Consider the following 20,658-nt stretch of genomic DNA (forward strand, 5'->3'; position numbering starts at 1 on the left):
CGCGCGTGGGGCCTCGACACAGTAACATGAAAGAGCGAAACCGAGGAAGGTTCTGAGGTGCAGGAGCAGAAGGAGCGGGCCGCGAAGCCCCGAGGCGGAGCCCCGCCCCTCAGGGCCGACTTCCTGCCTCCGTATTGGCCCTCGTGCCCGTCAGTCTCCGCCCATGGGGCCCGGCCCGCCCTCTTCCCCGGTTCCTCAGCGCCCAGATCCCTCCCTCCCACTAGGTTACTTGACTGCCGGTGCCCGCGGCTGGCTGCTCCTGCTAGTCCGAACCTGAGCTGGCGCTGGCTCCGGGCGGCTCGGAGAAGGGGAGGGCCGGGCAGGGCAGGAGCTGGTCATCGCCTGGGGGTGCAGGAGGTCCGCGGCCTCTCTTGCCGCAGCACCACCTGTCGCGGAACGAGTCGTCGGGTAAGGTGCCGAGTGGCGCGCAGCTGCTGGCGGCCTGGCGAGGCGGGGCGGGGCCGGGCCGTGCCGGGCGGGAGGTCCGGGAGGAGAGCGGACGTCGGCCTCCTGCCGCGTTGCGCAGGGAGAGGAGTGCGGACCAGCCGCCGGCTTCCTCGGCGCGGGCGGCGGGGTCCTCGCTTGGCGGATGGAGCAGCGGGGCAAAGGGAAGGGCTCGCTGAGGGTGGGGCGAGCGGTCAGGTCGCGGAACCCGGGTCGGACCGTCTGCGGCTCATCCCTGGCCCCCGGTTTCGGGGGCATGACTTCCCAGTTTCTCGACTCGCTGGTCCCGGGGCGCCACCCGTTTCCCGCCCCGGAGTGAGGCCCTGTGGCCTCCAGAACGCGAGCATCTCTCCTTTCCCCTCCTCCCCCGCGCCCTTTCAGGACCGATTTTGTGGCTCCAAACCTCTTTGGCAAATAGATCTCTCTTTCTGCAGGTATGAATTAATGATGAGAGCTAAGCATTGTGTGTGTGTGTGTTCGCTCTTCGCTTGATGGAAGTTTGTTGCAGGCTAGAAAGTTCTAGGATTGGACCAGTTCTTTCCAGTTCATGTGCCAGGGCATCTGTGGACCAGGATTGGCAGGTGTTCTGACGCTCACGAAACCATCTCTGCGTGTGTGTTGTTGCGCTCACGCTCTTGGATTTGACTTTCTCTTGGTTCCTAAGACAATTCTGGAAAGTATGTGTTGCCCTTTGATGAGAAGCTACTCAAAATAATAAATCTCAACAGAAGTGCTTCCTTACAGAAATTATTTTATATCTGATTTACCTACCTAATACTTGCGGCAATCACTTCTAAGCAAAGCATTTAATAGCATTGTTACTTTTAGTTCTGCAATTGATGATAACAGTAGAAGTACCTATTGTTAATTATGGGCCGGGCACTGTTCACTACATGAATTATCTCCAAATCAAATTACACTTTCTTCTTCCCTCCATTCTACCCCCTTTCTTCCACCTCTTCTCTTCTGTTTCAAAAAAATTCAAATAAAAGAAAGAAGAAATAAAAAGCCCTCACCTTGAATTATAAAAAAAATAAAAAATAAAAATTACGCTTTGTGATAGTAGTACTGTTACTCTGTCGAGTTTACAAATGAAGAAACTAAGGCTTAGTAGAGTTAAGTGACTTGCCCAAGATCACAGGTTTTAAACGGTAAAGCCTGCATTCAAACCCAGCAATCTAACTTCATAGCTCCAGTCCTTTCTTAACTCTGTAAAACTAATGGCAGTGTTGTACTCATAAGTTTTGATCTTTAGTTGCCAAGCATTATGAAAGTTAGAGAAGATACAGTTGTTGCATATATATATATGTAGTTTCATATATATGTATACACCCACACATGCACATATATACACATACATATACACATGTGAGTAATAGTATTTACACAAAAGAGAACTATATAATCTATTATGTAATTATAGATGTACATATACATACGTATATACATGCATATACACATATACATGCCAGTTACAGTAGTTACATAAAAGATAGATTATTGTATAACTGCTATAACTAGTTGGGTTACATGTTGCTATGTTACATGGTTTGCAGAAATACAGGAAAGTTTAACTCTATCTTCTAATATTGGACATTTAAATAATCAACTGTGAGCTCTGATTTTGTAACCTGTACCTGACAGTTTTATGGTAGTTATAAAGACTTACAAGTTAGACATAGAGACCAGAAATGCTGTTATAACCTTTACCATGCGCTGATAGGAAATGTTGGGCTATGCTTTTGTTGAAGTTCTTCATTCTCTTGAGAATTAAAACATACCCTTACTCAGTAGTTATTCCCGAGAAAGTACTGCTAATGGATTTCAGCAGTTAATAGCAGTTAATAGGTGTTCATGTATAATGTTTTTATCTTTCTAAGTATTCGTTATGAAAGCACATTAAAAATTCATAAAGGAAAAACTCATTTATCACTTGAGAATTTCTTTTATAAATTAACTCCTATTTAAATTCTAATTTATGTTGGTGACTTTCAGAAAGATTTAGCCATATTTTAAAACATAATTAACATTAAAACCTATAGTTTACTAAGGATCAGTATTAGAGGAATAAATTAATACTAAATATAAAAAACACATTTGGTTTTATAAAAAAGTAACAATTTTATTAAAAGCTATTTTATTTGAAAGTCACTATTTTGATTGCATGACTGTATATTATATCTCCTTTGATCAATATGTACAAATTTCAAAAGTAATGAAAAATATTGATTCTGTAGATATTTAGGATAACATTTGATGATGCCCAGATCTGTATGTCTTCCAAATTCTCATTCTTGACCTAGAAATATAATTTGAAATAGTTTAAGTAAATATTAACCCTGCTTATCCTATAGCCTCTTAATAAGGATTTCACAGTAGAATATGCTGATATAGAAACTAACAGGTATTTAGAATGCCCTTCTGACCACCTATTACTAATATTAACAGTGATGCTTAGTTAACAAGTATAGAGCTCTTAGAGGGCACTGTGATAAGCATATTACATGGATTATCTAATTTAAATCTTATAAAAGCCCTGTTTGGTAGGTCCTGTTGTTTATCATCCCCATTTGAGTGATGAGATTGTAACTTACTCTGATTTACTCAAGATCACAGAGCTGGCAGTGGCAAAGCTAGGATTTAAATTCAGCAGTTAGATTCTAGCATCAAAAGCTTGTGCTGGACTGCCTGGATATGGATTTTATTGAGTAAACCTTCAAGTCAAGTAGTCGAGCTTTTTATGATGATAAAGCTCTAAACTCTAAAGGCTTGATGCTTTATATATTATCATCATCACTACACACCAACTCTACAGAAGAGTTTCTCATCTCCTGTTTTATTGATGAGAAAGTGAGACTTCTAAGTCAGTAGTTCACTTTTGGACTTCATGGGCAAGTAAAAAAGTCTTTGTATAGGGAGCAATTGGGATCAGACATAAGATCACTAACTTTTAATTCTGTTAAGGACCTTTTTAAAAACTACTACAATCTATCATCTCCATCCTTACATAACAGAAAGAACACTGTTACCACCAAAAAGGTAGGAACATCATAATTACAATATGAAAACAAAGACAAATTTAGTGTTATGAAAAACTATACTACATTGTCCTGGTTTTTCTCATTTGGCCACAGACCAATCAGAGAGCGGTTGGGATTGCCTGGGTGACACAACTGACTCCAAACTGGTTACTAGCTGAGTCCAGATTGAAATTAGGTCTGTCTGACTGCAAAGTTTGTGCTCGTTGCAGCAATTTAAGACCGCTCTCTAATTTTGATCTCCAGTGCATTCACCTTCAGGAAAGGGGTCTGGGAGAGCAGTCTCCAGTAGTCAATGGCCTAGCAGTTTCAGATCCAGTCCAGTTTCTAAACAGCAACCAGAGAGTAAGTTCTGCTTTCCAGGGCAAGGCGGTGGGAATGACACATCTGTGAAACTGCAGTATATCTCAGTATCCAAGAAACTCTCAAGTAAGCAGCTTGATTTTACATATTTATTCAAAATAAGAAGCCCCACCTTCTTTTGTTTCCTGTTTTTACTTCACTCATTTTACAGTTCTCTTTCCATCATATCTGTATAACATAAGGAATTAGGTGTGATTCCCTCCCCCATTTTATCTTGCCTCCAGCTGGTTTTAAGCCTACCTTTCTCAGTCCTTGGTTCTAATTTTGGCAGGGATTGGTTTTTTTCCCTTAAGTTACTGTTTTTACTTATGCCTACTTGTTTTAAAGGCACTATTAAACTTGAATAAGGTTGATCCTTGCATAACTTGAGGGTTAGGGGAGCTGACTACCCACCCAGTTGAATATCCAAATATAACTTAAGTCAGCCCTCCACATAAGCAGGTTCTCAACCATGAGTCAGAGATTCAGTTGACCTTTGAACAATGCAGGTTTGAACCGTGTGAGTCAATTTATACACAGATTTAAATCCATCGTGGATTTAGATGCATTGTTCAAACGTCAACTGTACTTTTATATTTTATTTTACTTTCTATCACTAGTAATAAAGTAATAATTTGAGTGATATAACACTACTCTTTAAGTCTTTAATTTTAATACTTTTTTGCATCTATTCTTTTATTTGATCATCACAGTTATGAGGTAGATTTGACAGGTAGTGTTATCTTTATTATACAGGCTAAATTCAGCATTTGATAGAAGCAAAATTTTAAACAGTGATGAAAAATAGAAGATTTTACATAACAGAATGTTGCTCTTTTTTTTTTTTTAAATATATCTTTATTGATTTCAGAGGAAAGGAGAGGGGGAGAGAGAGAAACATCAATGATGAGAGAGTCATTGATCAGCTGTCTAGCCCGCAACCCAGGCATGTGCTGTGACTGGGAATCAAACCCGGATCGCCTGGATCCTAGGTCAACGCTCAACCACTGAGCCATGCCCGACAGGGCCAGAATGTTGCTCTTAAGTTAACTACTTAAAGGAAAAACTGTGTTTCTCCCTACTCACAGACTCGATTCTTCTGGCCACCAAATGTGGTATTTTCCCGACATCCAACAATTCTCCAGTTCTCAGCAGACACTGACAGGGTGTGCTATAATTTAACTTAATTCTGACACTGTCTGTCTAGAGATAGCCTCACATCATACAGGTTAAGAGCTCAGTCCCAAAGGATTGCCCCCAATGCAGATGCCAATTGCAAGTCCCAGGCTGTGATCTAACTTCTGACCAACCAGCTGTAAATCAGGGCTTCCCACAGCCCCCTCCTCAGATTGGATAATTTGCTAAAGTGGCTCACAGAACTCAGGGATACACTTATGCTTACCAGTTTATTTTAAAAGGATACAACTGTTAACCTAAAAATTAAAGGCTAAAGTGAGAGGCAGCAAGCATTTATTTGAGATCCCAAAGACTGGGTATTTGGGAAGCACTGATTCAGGTAGAAACCCAAATAGTGTTCCAACTAGAAGGTGAAGGCAAGGGTTATTTATGAGAAAGGGAAGGAGAACAATTACTTGAATAGGACTTTCTATAGATGCAAATAAGCTAACACCGTGGTGCTAATTCAAAAGAATGTATTTAATTTTCAGTCCGATAGTCATAATGTCTCCTTTTTTTACAAACAGTTGTTTGGGATACAATGCTGTTTTAGGCTCAATCCAAAGTTTATTTTGCCCAGTTTTGACACTTGAAAGGTTTGAGGAGAAAGACATGCAAGGCAGTTCCTCTGGGGGTAGCAGCACAGACTCTATTTTAAAGTAGATCCTCTTATATTATTTTTCACATTTTTCCCTTTTGATCGGTTTTTTCCTTGAAGGAATCATTGATCAGTCATTGGAAAGCAACACTGATTAATTGTTTAAAGCATCGTTGGTCCTCCATTGCTGGGAAGGCTCATTCCCTGTATGTCCTGCCATTATTGGTCCCTCATTGCCAGGAAGGCTCATCCTGGTATGTTCTGTCCCACATAGGAAGGAAATTGGTTTTCTTAGGAACCTAGGGCCACATCTGAGCAGTAAGAGCACCAGAACAGAAGCCTTTACTGTCGTGTTCCTTTTTAAGGCCAAACGTCTGTCGTGTCTTGAAGTTTCTCATATAATGTCTCATAGGTCTTAGTGATCATCTCAAAGTGTTGAGCAGACCATTATCTGAGTGGTGCATCAAGCTATACAAAACAAAACAAAAATTCCTATAATAACAAATAAAATGTTAATCCAGGAGGCAATACTTAAAGGCAGCCAGCTGAGGATATCAAAGAACCATGGGGTTCTGTATTTAACCATTTGACTTGTGCCAGATTTTATCTAGTACCATCTGTATTTCACCAGATGTTTATCCAGGTACAATAAGAGGTATTAGCAACAAAGCAAACCCCACCTTATTCAGCTAGGATATGGTCAAGAGCAAGTCTATTAGCTAACACAACTGTTGTAAGAGAATTTAACAACTAGAGATGTTTCTAGTTGGCTTTGCTTTGGTGGTAGCTCTAGAAATTTCCCCTAAGGTTTATGATATTTCTAATTATGTACTCATTCATTGAAATGCCTGACTAAAAAAACAGTTTTCTTCCAGATCTAGCACCTTTACTGGGATTGACACTGCCAGACATTGAACACCCTTGACAATGTTTACACCATCTGCATGTTTTTACTTGTCAACTAGGTTTAAAGGTGATGCCCAATGTTGAGTTATCTTTGCAGGCAGAAATTTGAAGGGAAAAGGAAAACAATAACTATTACAGTGAATGCTTTGCCTCTCATGTTATTTGTAAGATAGAGAGGAACTAATGTAAGGAAAAATGAAGGTATGGATCATATAGGCCTGATCCAGAATTTTGGGGTAGTTGTCCACTACAGATGTTGTCTCCTTCACTTCCTTGTAATTTTAATTTCAAATCTTCTCTTGGTTGAGCAGTCCAGTTAGGTACAAGGGCTTTCTCTTTTTTTTAATTCTCACCCAAGGACATGCTTAGAGAGAGGGAGGGAGAGAGAGGGGGAGAAAGGGGGAAAGGGAGGGGGAGAGAGAAAGAGAGAGAAAGAAAGAGAGAAAGAAACATGGATAGGTTGCCTTTCCTATATGCCCCGAACCAGGGATTGAACCTGCAGCCCAGATATGTGCCCTGACCAGGAATGGAACTGGCTACCTTTCAGTGCATGGGATGACACTCAACCAACTGAGCCACTCAGGTCAGGCTTTCTTTCAATGGAAAACATGAATCCAAGAGTTAACACCTTTAAATTTGGCCTCATACAGATTAGTCAAGAGAGTGCCTAATGTGGTCCTTTTTGTCTTGGTTGTAAAGAGTCCTTCTGAAGGTTTCTTTTCCAGTCACGTGTTTGTGAAATATGGTGTTTAATTTCTTCATTTCCTTTAATTACATGAATATCAAAAGCAAAGAGAACTGAATGCAAAAGTTGATCTGATAAGGTTTTTGTGAATGCTGTAAGATACTAGACCAATTTTCCTCAAGGTGGCTGGCTTCCCTAAGTCAATCTTTGTTCCTTAAAGCTGTCTAGTAATATCTAGAAGTATGCATATCTTTCTCAAATGTGACATTCCAGTCAGAGCCTTGGTAATATATCCAGTGTTTCCATTTGTTTCCAGTTACAAGGAGAATAGATTCTTAATGAATTTATGTATTGAACTATGACAATAGGAATGCACATTTACTAAGAGTTTCCAAATTCTGGAGAGATCAGGGAGGGAGGAAAAGATAAATGTTTCAATTCTGCTTATAAAGTTATAATTTATCAAATTGCCGTTGGTTTTAGGTAGCTTAGGAGAAAAATAACTTCCTTATACCTGGAAAACAAATACCAAAGAAAACCCCAGTAATATTTCATATGAAGTCATAGATATAATCACCCTCATAAGTTCATTCAGTCCCATGTTAATTCTTATTGACCTTGATCTTATTAGCAGTTTTATAAATCCAATATTTCCTTAGTGTTCTACAGTCCTCACTCAGTTTAGCAGTATGATCTGAATTGACAAAAAAAATTTGCTTTACTCAGCAACATACACTTCAAGATATCAGCTAGAGCCTGGCCGGGTGTGGCTCAGTGGTTGAGCTTCGACCTAGGATCCAGGCGATCGGGGTTCGGTTTCTGGTCAGGGCACATGCCCAGGTTGTGGGCTGGATAAATGACTCTCTCATCATTGATGTTTCTGTCTCTCTCCCTCTCTCCCTCTCCTTTCCTCTCTCTGAAATTAATAAAAATATATATATATTTTTAAAAAAGATATCAGCTAGAATTACAAATGAAAACATTGTATCGGGTCGTTTTCGATTTTTAGAAATTTTACATAATATCTAGAACATTTATTTCTTTTTATTTTTTAAATATATTTTCATTGATTTCAGAGAGAGGAAAGGGGAGAGAGAGAGAGAGAGAGAAATATCAATGATAAGAAAGTCATTGATCCTCTGCCTCCTGCATGCCCCCTACTGGGGATTAGGCCCGAAACCCAGGCATGTGCACTGATTGGGAAATGAACCATGATCTCCTGGATCATAGGTCGATGTTCGACTGCTGAGCTATGTGGTTGAGCCAGGCTAGGACATTTATTTTAATAACACTAATTTCGCCTTAGTAAAAGAGAGGGAAAAGAGGAGAAGGGAGTGAGGGGGGGAGATAGAGATCTTTTTTGAAATGGTGCAGGGATCCTTCTGAAAAAAATTTTTCTGGTTAAGAAAAAGACTAATTTTTGAATTTGTTAAATATACAAAAGCTTTAAAACATTTGGTCAAGTAGGATCATAGGTTATTGTGAAACAATACTTAATTATCATGATGACAAAGACTACAGGCAAGTACAAAAAGTTAAGTAATTGTAAGCAAAATTTTGCTCTTTTAATATTAAGACCTGGTTTACCTAAGCAATCAAAGATCTGATGATAAAGAGCACAGAAAATCATTTTTGTAAAACACAAAATTTTTGTTTTCTCTTTGTAGTCTCTTATTAATAGCATACCAATTATAAAGGAAAACTTTGTACTTTTAGCAGATGATATAACATTGAATTTTAATTTTACATAAGTACACTGTTGATATTAAAGCATATAATAAATTCATTCAGTCTTATCCAGCTTGATCATACACAGATTTCCTTTCTCAAGATTTCTTTTCACAGACCTACAACTTTGCTTGTGATTCCCTCAAAAATGCATTTCCATATATGCCTTCTAGAATTGAAAACGCATATCCTACTTTTTCTTGTATTCAAAGTTGTTTCCCTTATTATTTCTAGTATTTTTAATTGGCAATTCAATATTGAAATTTTTAACCCTTCAAAGTCTCAATTTCTAGAGAAAACTAATTATAAACTGTTATATCAGTATTTTTTTTAGATTGGTAAAGTAATTCATTTCAGAACCTCTAGAAACATGGGTTCTTTTACTGCAAATATATTTTATAATTTTCAGAAACATGTGTCCTTTATAACAGTACAATCTTTCAATCCAAATTTTTCAAGTCACCAAAAAATTCTAGAAAACTGGTTCTGAGCACCAACATTTATTTGAGATCCAAAAGAAGAGCTATATTACCAAGGCTTTGACTGAAATGGTATTGCAGGTCAAATCTGATGGCCAGTCTGATTGGCTTTAAGAGGTCAGTCTGAGATTCCTTATGAAAGGGTCCAGAAAGCAGTGTTAGAAAGAGATTATATGATCAATCACTATTTTTGCTGTACTTAACGTTAACTTATTAAGCTAAGTTTAATGCAAACAAATTCATTTTACTGTGATTATCTTTGGTAAAAAAAAAAAAATGGGGGTAATTGTAGAAAGAAAAATTATGTTGGTATCTTTTGTAAAGACTAGTTTCTAATCCTGTTAATTGTCTTTGAGGTTTTGTTATCTACGTGCAAACTGGACTGGAACCTGACTTCTAGTTTCCTCAAATATCTAGCTATGACATGGCTCCAAAGTGCACTCCAGACAGTGGGAATTATCCTGCTTACAGTAATCATAGTAATCATCCTAACATGCTATATTCTCAAAGGCTTTAAATGCATGTTCTCAGTGGCTTACCACCAGGCAAATGATCTTCCTAAGCCTGGAACATCAGAAAAGAAATGAAGAGAATGACTGACTTAAAAATCAATGATCTTCAAATACCATAGAGAATCAGAAAAAAATCACACAGAGGATCAGTAAAAGCTCACATAAGAACTACAAAGTGGTAGCTGAGTGTGGTGCAAATGCCTTAAATTTGGGAGAAATTGTTGAAAAACAAATAAATAGATCTCAAATGGAATCACTTGCCCCCAGGACAGCAAACCAAGATTTAATTGCAGTTTCAATCTCTCCCAGATTTGTGACCTTTAACCTGTCAAAATGACATTTCCCGTTAGCACTAATGAGGTGATGTGCATTATCAACCCCCTCCCTGCCCTTTCCCCAAAGGAAGATATTGCCTGAAACAGTCCTTTTCTTTATGACTTTCTTGTCCCCCTTTGTGCCTTTAAAAACTTTTTGCTTTCTACAGCTCCTCAGAGCTCCTAATTGCTGGGGGGGATGCTGACTGATTAATGAATCATTTAATAAAATAAATTAGAATCTTCAAATTTACTCTGTTGAATTTTTGGTTTTTTAACATGTCCTTCATGACAGTAACATTTTTTTGAAGAAAAGCAGCTATTTTGTGGTATGTCTTATGATTCTTATTTTAGTGGTTGGAATAAGTAAGTTGTAGTCTCAGTAGATTTGATTATTGTAATGCAATATTGTTGTCTATATTCACTATACTGTGTCTTACATCTCTACCACTTATTTACTGTTTGTTGTAAGTTTGTATCCTTAAACCACATCTATCCTGTCCCTTACCCCCCAGCCCCATCGCTTGTGATTCTTGATGCTCTTAGATTTCTTGTTTTGGTGGTCATATTTAGGTATTACATTTATATTAAATATCCAGAATAGTTAAATCCATAAAGACAGGAAGCGGATTGGTGGTTGCAGTCACTGGAGGAGAGAGGAAAAACTGCTTAATGGGTATGGTGTTTCCTTCTGGGTGATGAAAATGTTTTGGAACTAGATAGATACAGTTGCACAACATTATAGATTTTCTAGATCCCTTTGACTCATTCACTTCAAAATGGTTATTTTTATGTTATATTAATTTCACCTAAAAATTAACTTTAAAAAATCCCAATGTGGCCCTGACCAGTGTGGCTCAGTGGTTGGAGCATCAGCCTGAGCACCAAAGGGTCACAAGTTCAGTTCCTAGTCAAGGGCACATACCTGGGTGTTGGGTTTGCTCCCCACCCCCAGTGGGAGTGCGTGGAGAGGCAGCCAGTTGATGTGTCTCTCACATTGATGCTTCTCTGTCTCCCCCTCTCCCTCTCTTCAACTCTCTGAAAAGCAATGGAAAAAATGTCCTCAGGTGAGGATTAACAACAGCAACAAAAATCCCAGTGTGTAAATGGTTTTGCTACACCCCCATATACAGACCACAGATTTCTCAGCAAATAGACATTTCATTAAGAAACTTATTGCATGCCCAGCCGGTGTGGCTAAGTGGTTGGACGTCATCCCACTAACCGAGTTTACCAGTTCAATTCCCGGTCAGGGTTGCGGGCTCAATTCCCAGTAGGGGGTGTGCAGGAAGCAGCCTATCGATGTTTCTCATAGATGTTTCTATCTCTCTGTCTTCCCTTCCTCTCTCTCTAAAATCAATAAAAACATTTTTTTTAAAGTGCTGTATTTAAAAAATAAAATTATTGCATGACAATTGCAATGATTTCTAATGATTAAAATAATAAATAGGAATTACAAATTGATTTTTGGTGGGAGAACTGATATGCAGAAGAATCTATTATATTCCCATCAGTGAGTATTTAAGGTTTAATGTATTATGTACAGTTTCTACTTTGAAAAATTCCCATGTTGGGATGGATGTGAAAAAACAAGAATATGTTTTCTATCCAATTTGAATGATTTTTTAAATATTAAATAACAGATTTTCTAAAAACAAAAAAACATTTTTAGTACATTACATTTGAACATTAACTATCATAGGTTAAGATTCTAAGTCAAGGTAAGAATCTGGATAGCTTCTCTACCTCTGAATGTGTATATTCCAGGTTTTCCAGGTATCAGCATGCAAGGGTTGTTAAGTCAAGAACTGAAGTTTTGTTTGACAGCTGAGACATTTTTTCCGTGAACAACTCAGTCAAGAACCAAATTGTTTGAGATGGGAAGCATTTGAGAACGAAGGTCTGACTGTATTTGCTTTGTTTTTCCCAGGTGGAAGAAAAGATGTTGTCCCGGTTAAGAATAATTGCCACTCCTTGTACTCGGGCATGCCGGCATGCACACACAAAAGAGAAAGGCAAGCCACTTATGTTGAATCCAAGAACAAACAAGGTTAGTAACATTACTACTAGCATACCTTTTCTCTTGCCCCAATAACGGTTTGATTTGATATACTTGAGACTGATAAAGTGGAACTTTTCTATTTTGTAGCTTTATACTAAAACTATTCAGAGGTATTTGCTTTTTCTGCATGCGTTTCGCTTTTCTCCATACAGCAAGAATCATGGCTGCTTTATACCTCTCAAATTTCAATCCTCACAACTTCTACCATCAGGAAAGGACTGACTTTATTTCCTAGTTCTAACTCAGAAAAATCTACATGATAGCAGTCTGGCCAGGACTTTTGGCCAGATGTGGGATTTTTAGATTTATCCAGCTTAGATCAGGTACTCATTCTGGACCAATCATTTGGGCCCTTGGAAGGTGGGTTCAAAATTGTAAAATGAAATTTTATGTAGTGTCTACCCCACTTTCGTGCAGCTTTTTGGACACAAATCATTACACACAAGTGATTTTTTTCATTAATCACACTACTGCTTCAAAAGAGAGAACTCTGACCCTCTTTACAGTCTGGGGGCAGAAGTAATGGCCAATATTGAGATCTGTTGTGCCTTTATTCCTGATCCATGCTGGGTTCAGTGGGTAGTCTCTCTACTTTTTAGGAGCAATAATAGTAAGTAAACTAAATAGTAAGTAAACATAATTCTGGAATGAGATTTCTTACAGGAAGCTTGCAAGAGAATACATAAGTTTATTGTAATATATGAAATTTACTTTTGAGAATGGTACATTCAGATTAAGGTGTGGTTTATTTTAAAGCAACAGTAAAAAATTTGCCAATCCTATTTGTTTTCCATTGTGGGGTGGGGGATAAATAATTGGATAGTATGATATGTTTTGAGGGTTCTCACGCCTACAAAGGGGAATTTGACTAAGGGTCACACAGAGCACCTTATCTTTGCATTTTTGGTACCTGGCCAGAATGAGAATTCAGCAAGCAGTTAGTGAAATAAATGAAGCTTAATGAGAGATATTTTAATCCTCTCTTGTTTCTACCTCATCTCCACAAATCTTGCTTTTCAAGATGCAGCTCATTTAAAATCCAGTTCTGCAGAGCCTTTTCACACCACCATAGACTGGAATAATTGTTCCCTTCTCTGAAACCCTGTAGCAATTTTTATCTGTGACAAGTAATCTATATGTTGCTTTGTGCTTCTGTTCATGTCTTAAGCTGCCATTGAAATAATTGATAGTATTTACATTTTCATAACTTTATATTTCATAACTATATTTCAGGTTCCTTTTGGTCAGGGACCATTCAAAATTTCTTTGTATCATTTATAATGCCATGGGTATAGTAAACATTTGATAAATATGTTGGTTTTATTTTATTACAGAAATTATATAAAACCTATTTTGTGGGGGTTATAAGAAATTTATAAAGTACATTGTGGGGAATGACTTTTAAGGAGGAGAGTAGTCTAAATGCCTTATACTACCTCTGTGAAGAAAATAAAATCTAATGCTCTCGCCTTCTGAAATCTTTACAGTTAGATAGCATCTTGTATGGTTACCTCATTGAAGGACCACTTCTGGAAATCCCTTAAGCATCAGGAAGTATTTTTTGTTGTGGCTGTGTGTTTAAGGAGGAACATAGACTATCAAATCCCAATTTGAGGGTCTTGAACTCCTTGGGGACTTAACCGTGTAAAGAAGTCAGGTTTGTTCTTCAAACATTATAGACTAAATTAATAATTTTTAAAATGTTTGTAAGTACTGTTTTAAGAGTATGTTGCTGCTGTGATTAATAAAATAGTAATTAAAGGCAGTAATAATTCTTAATCCTTTTAAATGTATATCTGTAATCACTGTAAAACTTTTTTATTGTGGTAAAGTAAACATAATTTACAATTTTTACTACTTAAAAGTATTTAATGCAGTGACCTTAAGTACATTCAGTATTGCACATACATCAGCATTATCTAGTTCCAAAACTTTTTACTACCCAAAATGGAAACCCAGTACCCATTAAGCAGCCACTTCCCATTTCCCTCTTCCCCTCCTTAGCCCCTGACACCCACTAGTCTGTTTTCTGTTTGTATGAATTTGAATGTGAAATGAATATGAGAATTTTAATATTCTTTTAGAAGTCCTTATACGTACTTTAAAGGGTTGGACATCATTATTGTGGATTAAGTGCAGGAAATTAGGTGCTAATTTGAGCTCTGCCATTTACTAGCCAGGAAACTTAGGAAAGTCATTTAACCTCTCTAGGTTTCAGTTTTCTCACTTAAATAATGTAGTTAATAATAGCATTTTGAAACATTCAAAGGGTTGTACACAGTGTGAGATTGGATTTCTCCTCTCCCCATGCTCATTTGACTAACTTTTCTAATAATTTTTGAAACTCAGCTCTGGATCCTTTCCTCTGGGAAGTTTTCACTTCCTAATTTGTATCTGGAGCTCTGGTTTTATGGTTCTCAGTTCTATAAGGGTTTTTGTTTGTTTTTAATTTCCCCAGCTAGTTCTCTAAGAGAAAGACTAATTTAAATATTTCTTGTGATTCCTATTATTTACACAAATAATGTTGACAAATAAAAAAAGGAAAATCATATTTCTACCACCCCAATATATCATCTATTTTTATTTTGCCATGATCCTCTTAAAAGTTACTTTTAAAATTGTAGTATACAGTTTTACAGTCCATTTTTCAGCACTTTGAATATGTCACCCCTCTGCCTTACAGCTTTCATGGTTTCTGATAAGAAACTAGCTGTTACCCTTCTTGAGGATCCCCTTTATCCCTTTATGCCTGTGGAGTCCTTTCTCTCTGCTTTCAAATTTCTCCTTTTGTGTTTGTCTTTTGACTGTGTGAATGTGATGTATCTAGGTGTAGATCTCTTTGAGTGTGTTCTCATTGGAGTTGTTGAGCTTCTTGGGTGTGTGGATTAATTCTTTCTGATCAAATCTGAAGAGTTTTTAGCCATTATTTCTTCAGATACTTTTTCTTCCCTTACCTTCTGGGACTGATGTTATGCATATGTTGGCACTCTTGATGGTATCCCACAGGTCTCTGAGGCTCTGTTCATATTTACTGACTGTGTTTTCATTTTGTTTCTCAGACTAGGTAATCTCAGTTGATCTGTCTGAAAACTTGTTGATTCTTTCACTTGCTTGAATCTGCTGTTTAGTCCCTCTAGTGAATTCTTAAATTTCACTTACTGTACTTTCAACTCTAGAATTTCTGCTTCACTCCTTTTCCCATTATTTGCCAAGTGGCGCTCTGTACATGTTGGGGTATGGCTTCAGTACACAGCCAGGCAGTTCACAACTATGTCTCAGCTTTCACTTTCTGTTTACACAGAGCCTTAAGGGTAGCCAGAGGTGGAGCTTAGAGCCTTCTCAGGTCTTTCCTGGACATGAATACAGCTCATGCACATGACCGTGTAGATTCTCAGGAATACGTCCAAGGTTTTCAAAGCCCCTCCATGGACATCCAGTTCCTCGGCTTTTCCTTTTCAGCTTTTTGGTTAGTCTATTGTTTGCCTCATATGTTACCACCTTAGAGAGTTGCCATGTTAAATAATTGCCTGTTACAGTTTTTAACACGCTCTTCTGAAGAAAAGGCTGTTCACACTGGCTGAGCTCCAAATCAAGTCAATTAAAGACAGCCTTGCAAGAGGGCTCTTCCAGGGAACCACCAGAGAGGTCAAATAATGACAGTTCCCTGGGTCTTTAGAAGACTCTCCGCTCCCTTCTATCCTCTCCAGTGGCTGCCAGGCTCTGGTTTTCAAAGTGATTATTACACAGTGATTGCTATTTTCAAGGCTGCTGTGGAGTTGGTGAGGAGAGAGTAAATAAGGCAAGTTAAAATGCCATGAAGCTGGCTATTCTTGATGAAATTCAGCAAGTTTTCTTGAATAAATATTCCCTGTTGCTAAAGCCTTTGGTTAATTTCCAGAATTCTAAAAGAGTTGATTCTGATCATTTGGCCAGTGTTCTTACTGCTTTTATGGAAGAAATGATTTTGAGAAGTCCTTACTCTGGCATTTTCACTGACATCACTTTGATTCAGAGAATTTAACCCACAGCTGAATATCAGAAATTGAAAAAGATTTTCTTAGGACGTAGGTTAATTTTTTTCTTGAGTATCATTTCTTCCTTCCTCCTCCTACCAGCCTTACTCCTTTCTAGTGGGGGTAGCCTCTCTTATCAGTTTGATTTATGTTCTTTCAAGCTATATTTTGTTGATTTCATTTCTAATGTATGATGCATCTGTGTATATGTACTTTACAGGGAGTTTTCTAAACAACAGTTTACAGTAAGTGTGTTTTGATGTACAACTTGCTTTTTTTCTCTTAACTGCATGTCTGGGAGATCTTTCTAGGACACATAAAGATATACGTTTAAGTGTGATGCTATTTCATGGTATAGAAATACCATAGATTCCTTAACTTTTCCGTAATTAATGGAGTTTTAGTTTGTAATAGACAAGAGAACTAGAAACAGTGCTAGAACAGATCTCTTCGTATATGACTCTTTACTCTGTGTATGAATATTTATCTAGGATGGCTTTGTAGAAGTAGAATCACTTTATGGCAAGTACGTGTATTTAAAAAGTTAAGATTACTTTAAGCCCTAGCTGGTTTGGCTCAGTGGATAGAGTGTCAACCTGCAGACTGAAGAGTCCCGGGTTCAATTCTGGCCAAGGGCATGTACCTCGGTTGCAGGTTCAATCTGCCAGGAGGCAACCAGTCGATGTGTCTCTCTCACTTCGATGTTTCTGCCTTTCTCCCCCCCTCTTCCATTCTCTCTGAAAAGCAATGGAAAAAATATCCTTGGGTGAGGATTAAAAAGATTACTTCAAAATTGTTCCCAAAAGCCTAAATCAGTTGACGTTTCCAGCAATGGTATGTGAGAGTAACTGTTTTACCACACCCTTTCCAATACTAGATATAGTCAATCTTATAAATTTTTGACAGTCTGGGCAAAAATGATATCTCACTGTTTTTTAAAAAATATATGTTTAAATTACATTTTCCGGTACATCACCACTGCTACCCCAATAAGCAATAATTTTTAATGTTTTTATTTCTCCTTTTTAGGGAATGGCATTTACATTACGAGAACGACAAATGCTTGGTCTTCAAGGACTTCTACCTCCCAAAATAGAGACACAAGATATTCAAGCCTTACGATTCCATAGAAATATGAAAAAATTAAATTTACCTTTGGAAAAGTAAGAATTGATTAGATGTTTACTTTTTATTGATGTTACGATCAGAAAAAATGGAAGTATGGTTATTATGGCATCAGAAACATACGGTCTCATAATGCAGTTCGTGTTGTAGTCAGTTAACTGTTACGTTTATAACGATAATATTTTTTTCATTGCAGTGAATCCTTCATTTGTTTTCCCTGTTGTAAAATTTAGCAGAAATCAGTTTTTTCTGCTCAAAATTAGAGTGTTTCAGGTTTGAATGGAATGTTAGAACCAAAGGCTATCATCTGATTTGCACCCAATTCTATTCATCAGCTTTTATTGATCACCTCCTTTGTGAGTGCCCCTGAAGATATCAAGTGGGTAATAAATAGGGTGACCATCTAACATATCATTCAACCCAGGACACTTTGGGGAGTGAAAAAGGAGTAACTGAACCTGGCCCAGGAAACTAGCATATATGTCCAGTAATACACAGCCCTGCCTTCTAGGAGCTCATCAGTAGATAGACTATGTCTGTCGCTGTGCTCTGTACTACAGTATGCAGGACTATGGGGAAAAGATACATGCAGAATATATTCTGAAAGCTCAAAGATGGGTATCTAATCCAGCTTGGGGAATCAGTGAAAGCTTCCTGGAGGAAGATTTAGAAGGGCCAGGGTTGAATAGAGCTGGTGAGGAGAATGATAAATGTTTGGAAGACCCAATTTACCCACAAGGTGAAGATGAACAAGAACAGGTTAAAGGGAGGAGAAGGGAGTCAGCCCTGAAGGCCTCGTGGCATGATCTTGTTTGTATTGCTGTCATTCTCCCCAGCAATGTTATTTTTCCACAGAAAAGGTAAATGTAACATTGATTCAGGTTTGGGGTTTACTGGGCTGGCAGAGATGCTACATTGATTCACTCAGCTAATATTAATTTAGGACTGTTATGTGCCAGGCACTATTCTAAGCTGTAGAAATATAAAATTGAAAAATTTCAGCTCTTGCCTTCAGGGAGTTCGCAGGTAGAAAAGGCAGGCACTGAGGAAGGATAGTGCAGTGATAAAGACATGAAGGGGACATTTCTAGGTAACAATGATGGTGAGAGATTTGTTCAGAATGAGAGACTTGAACATGGGCTCCAGAGTGGGGAGAGGAGTCAGAAGGGAGCTAATAGAATGAGAGAAAATGAAGCTAACATGGGGCTAGAGATTCCTCGGAGAACTGAAGCAAGACATTGTATAGCTAGCCAAAGGATAGGGGATCAGAGAGTGAAATAACGGAATTCAAGATTTCTGAGCTATAACATTCCTTGGTGAGGACACAAGATCCAATGTGCAGTACTCAGAAGAGTGACTAAAGTGAAATGAAGATGAAAATGATAATATTAAGGAGATCCAGGAATTGCACAACTTCCCTCTCTCATGTACTTGATAGGTAATCTGTTCTTTCCTTAACGTTTCTGCTTTTTATTTCATAAAGCTATTCAGTCTTAATAGCCCATTTGTTAGTTTTCTTCCCTATGTTGAGGACAGATCTCCTTCCCTTTAATTTCTACCTATTGGTATTATTTCTGCCCATTGTAGCTATATAGAAAATATTATTCCTCCTTTTTTCCTTTTCTGCAAGTAACTCAAAGTATAAGAGAAAGTTTATTTAGCCCTAGCCAGTTTTGCTCAGTGGTTAGAGCATTGGCCCACAGACTGAAGGGGACTGGGCTTGATTCTGGCCAAGGACATGTACCTCGGTTGCAGGCTCGATCCCTAGCCCTTGTTGGGGCTTGTGCGGGAGGCAGCAAGTTGACGTGTCTCTCGCACACTGATGTTTCTCTCCTTTCCACTCTCTCTGAAAAGCAATGGAAAAAATATCTTCATGTGAAGATTTTAAAAAAAGTTTATTTAGAATGTCACAGAGATAGAAAAGGTGAGCCAGCTGGGCTGTGTGGGCTCAGGAAAGGAGTTATAGAGGCAGAAGAAGGGCCCTTGGAGCTTAGGGAAAAGAAAGGCAGAGAGAACGTGTCTGGGAGAAGAAGAAGAGGGCTGAGTGTGCCCTGAAGAACTTGCACTGGGGGAAGAAGAGGGCGGCCAAAGGCTCCAGAGAGAGAAAGAGCATGCTTATTATTCCTCTTCTAAATGGAATCTGTTCTCCTTATTTATTTACTGAATATTGCCACATCAGTTGTATTCCACATACTTTGCTGGTTCCTGGAATTGTGGAAGTATTAAGGAAGTGATAGTCCCTAACTCATGCTCTCATTTAGGCTAGAGGGAAGACAAAGTCAGGAAGTGGAGTGAGTTACAGAAGAGGAGTAGGATGTAAATGGGCCCTGAGAACAGGAAACTTAATGTGCCTATATGTGTGGTAAGAATGGGGAACAGGCAGAAAAGGAACCCAGGGAGTGTTTCACCCTGAGCTGCTTTCAGAGAGCATGAGTATAGGACTGTGCATGAGTATAGGGTGTTCCGGGCATGAGTATAGGGTGTTGCCTCATAAGTAGCAACCCCAAGGTAAGAGTTGTAATGCATTGAGAAACTGAAGTAAATGTATTATGAAGATAAGGGTGAAAAGTAGTTAGAGGTCTTAATAATTATTTTAGGAGCTTAAGCCTGTTTAACTGGTGGTTGGAAGTCATCCAAGGAGAGTAGAAATTGTCAGAGCTATGTTTTGTTGTGTCTTTTTTTAATGAGATTTATTCTCTGTCTCTCTCTGTCTCTCACTCTTTATTGATTTCAGAGAGAGAAAGGGAGAGGGAGATAGATGTTTCTTTCTCATCGATGTTTCTATTGGCTGCCTCCTGCACATCCCCTACTGGGGATCGAGCCCACAACCCAGGCATGTGCCCTGACCGGGAATTGAACCCCCGACCTCCTGGTGCATGGGACAATGCTCAACCAACTGAGCCACACTGGCTGGGCCAGAGCCATGTTTTTAAGAGAATAGATTGGAGCAGAAGAATAGATTGTGTGTATAAAGAATAGTTAGAAAGTGCTTGTAGTGGCCTGGATGAGAAATGATGGTGGCTTGGACTGGATGGGGGTGGAGGAAGGAAGAAGATATATTTGAAAGATATTTAACAGGTAGACTCTGTAGGACTTGATGATTTACTGGATTGGGGTAGGGGAGGGTGGGAGAGGAAGAAATCAAGAACGGACTCTGCAATTCCTAATTGTTCAGATGATAACAGTTGGAGAATCATGTTGGAGAAAAGAATAATGAGTCTGTTATAAACATATTT

General features: G+C 38.5%; 1 protein-coding gene across 1 annotated transcript in view; it reads left to right on the plus strand.

The window, feature by feature from the left end:
* Window positions 1-303: 303 nt before the first annotated feature.
* Window positions 304-20,658, plus strand: part of ME2 (malic enzyme 2) — a 51,598-nt gene continuing 31,243 nt past the window's right edge. The window contains exons 1-3 of the mRNA XM_016225087.2: window positions 304-408; window positions 12,153-12,272; window positions 17,327-17,460. Of these exons, the coding sequence (XP_016080573.2) occupies window positions 12,165-12,272; window positions 17,327-17,460 (242 nt within the window). The 5' untranslated portion in view covers window positions 304-408; window positions 12,153-12,164. The remainder of the gene's footprint in view (window positions 409-12,152; window positions 12,273-17,326; window positions 17,461-20,658) is intronic.

This window comes from Miniopterus natalensis, chromosome 7 (assembly GCF_054644295.1).
Source record: "Miniopterus natalensis isolate mMinNat1 chromosome 7, mMinNat1.hap1, whole genome shotgun sequence".
Taxonomy (NCBI): Eukaryota; Metazoa; Chordata; class Mammalia; order Chiroptera; family Miniopteridae; genus Miniopterus; species Miniopterus natalensis.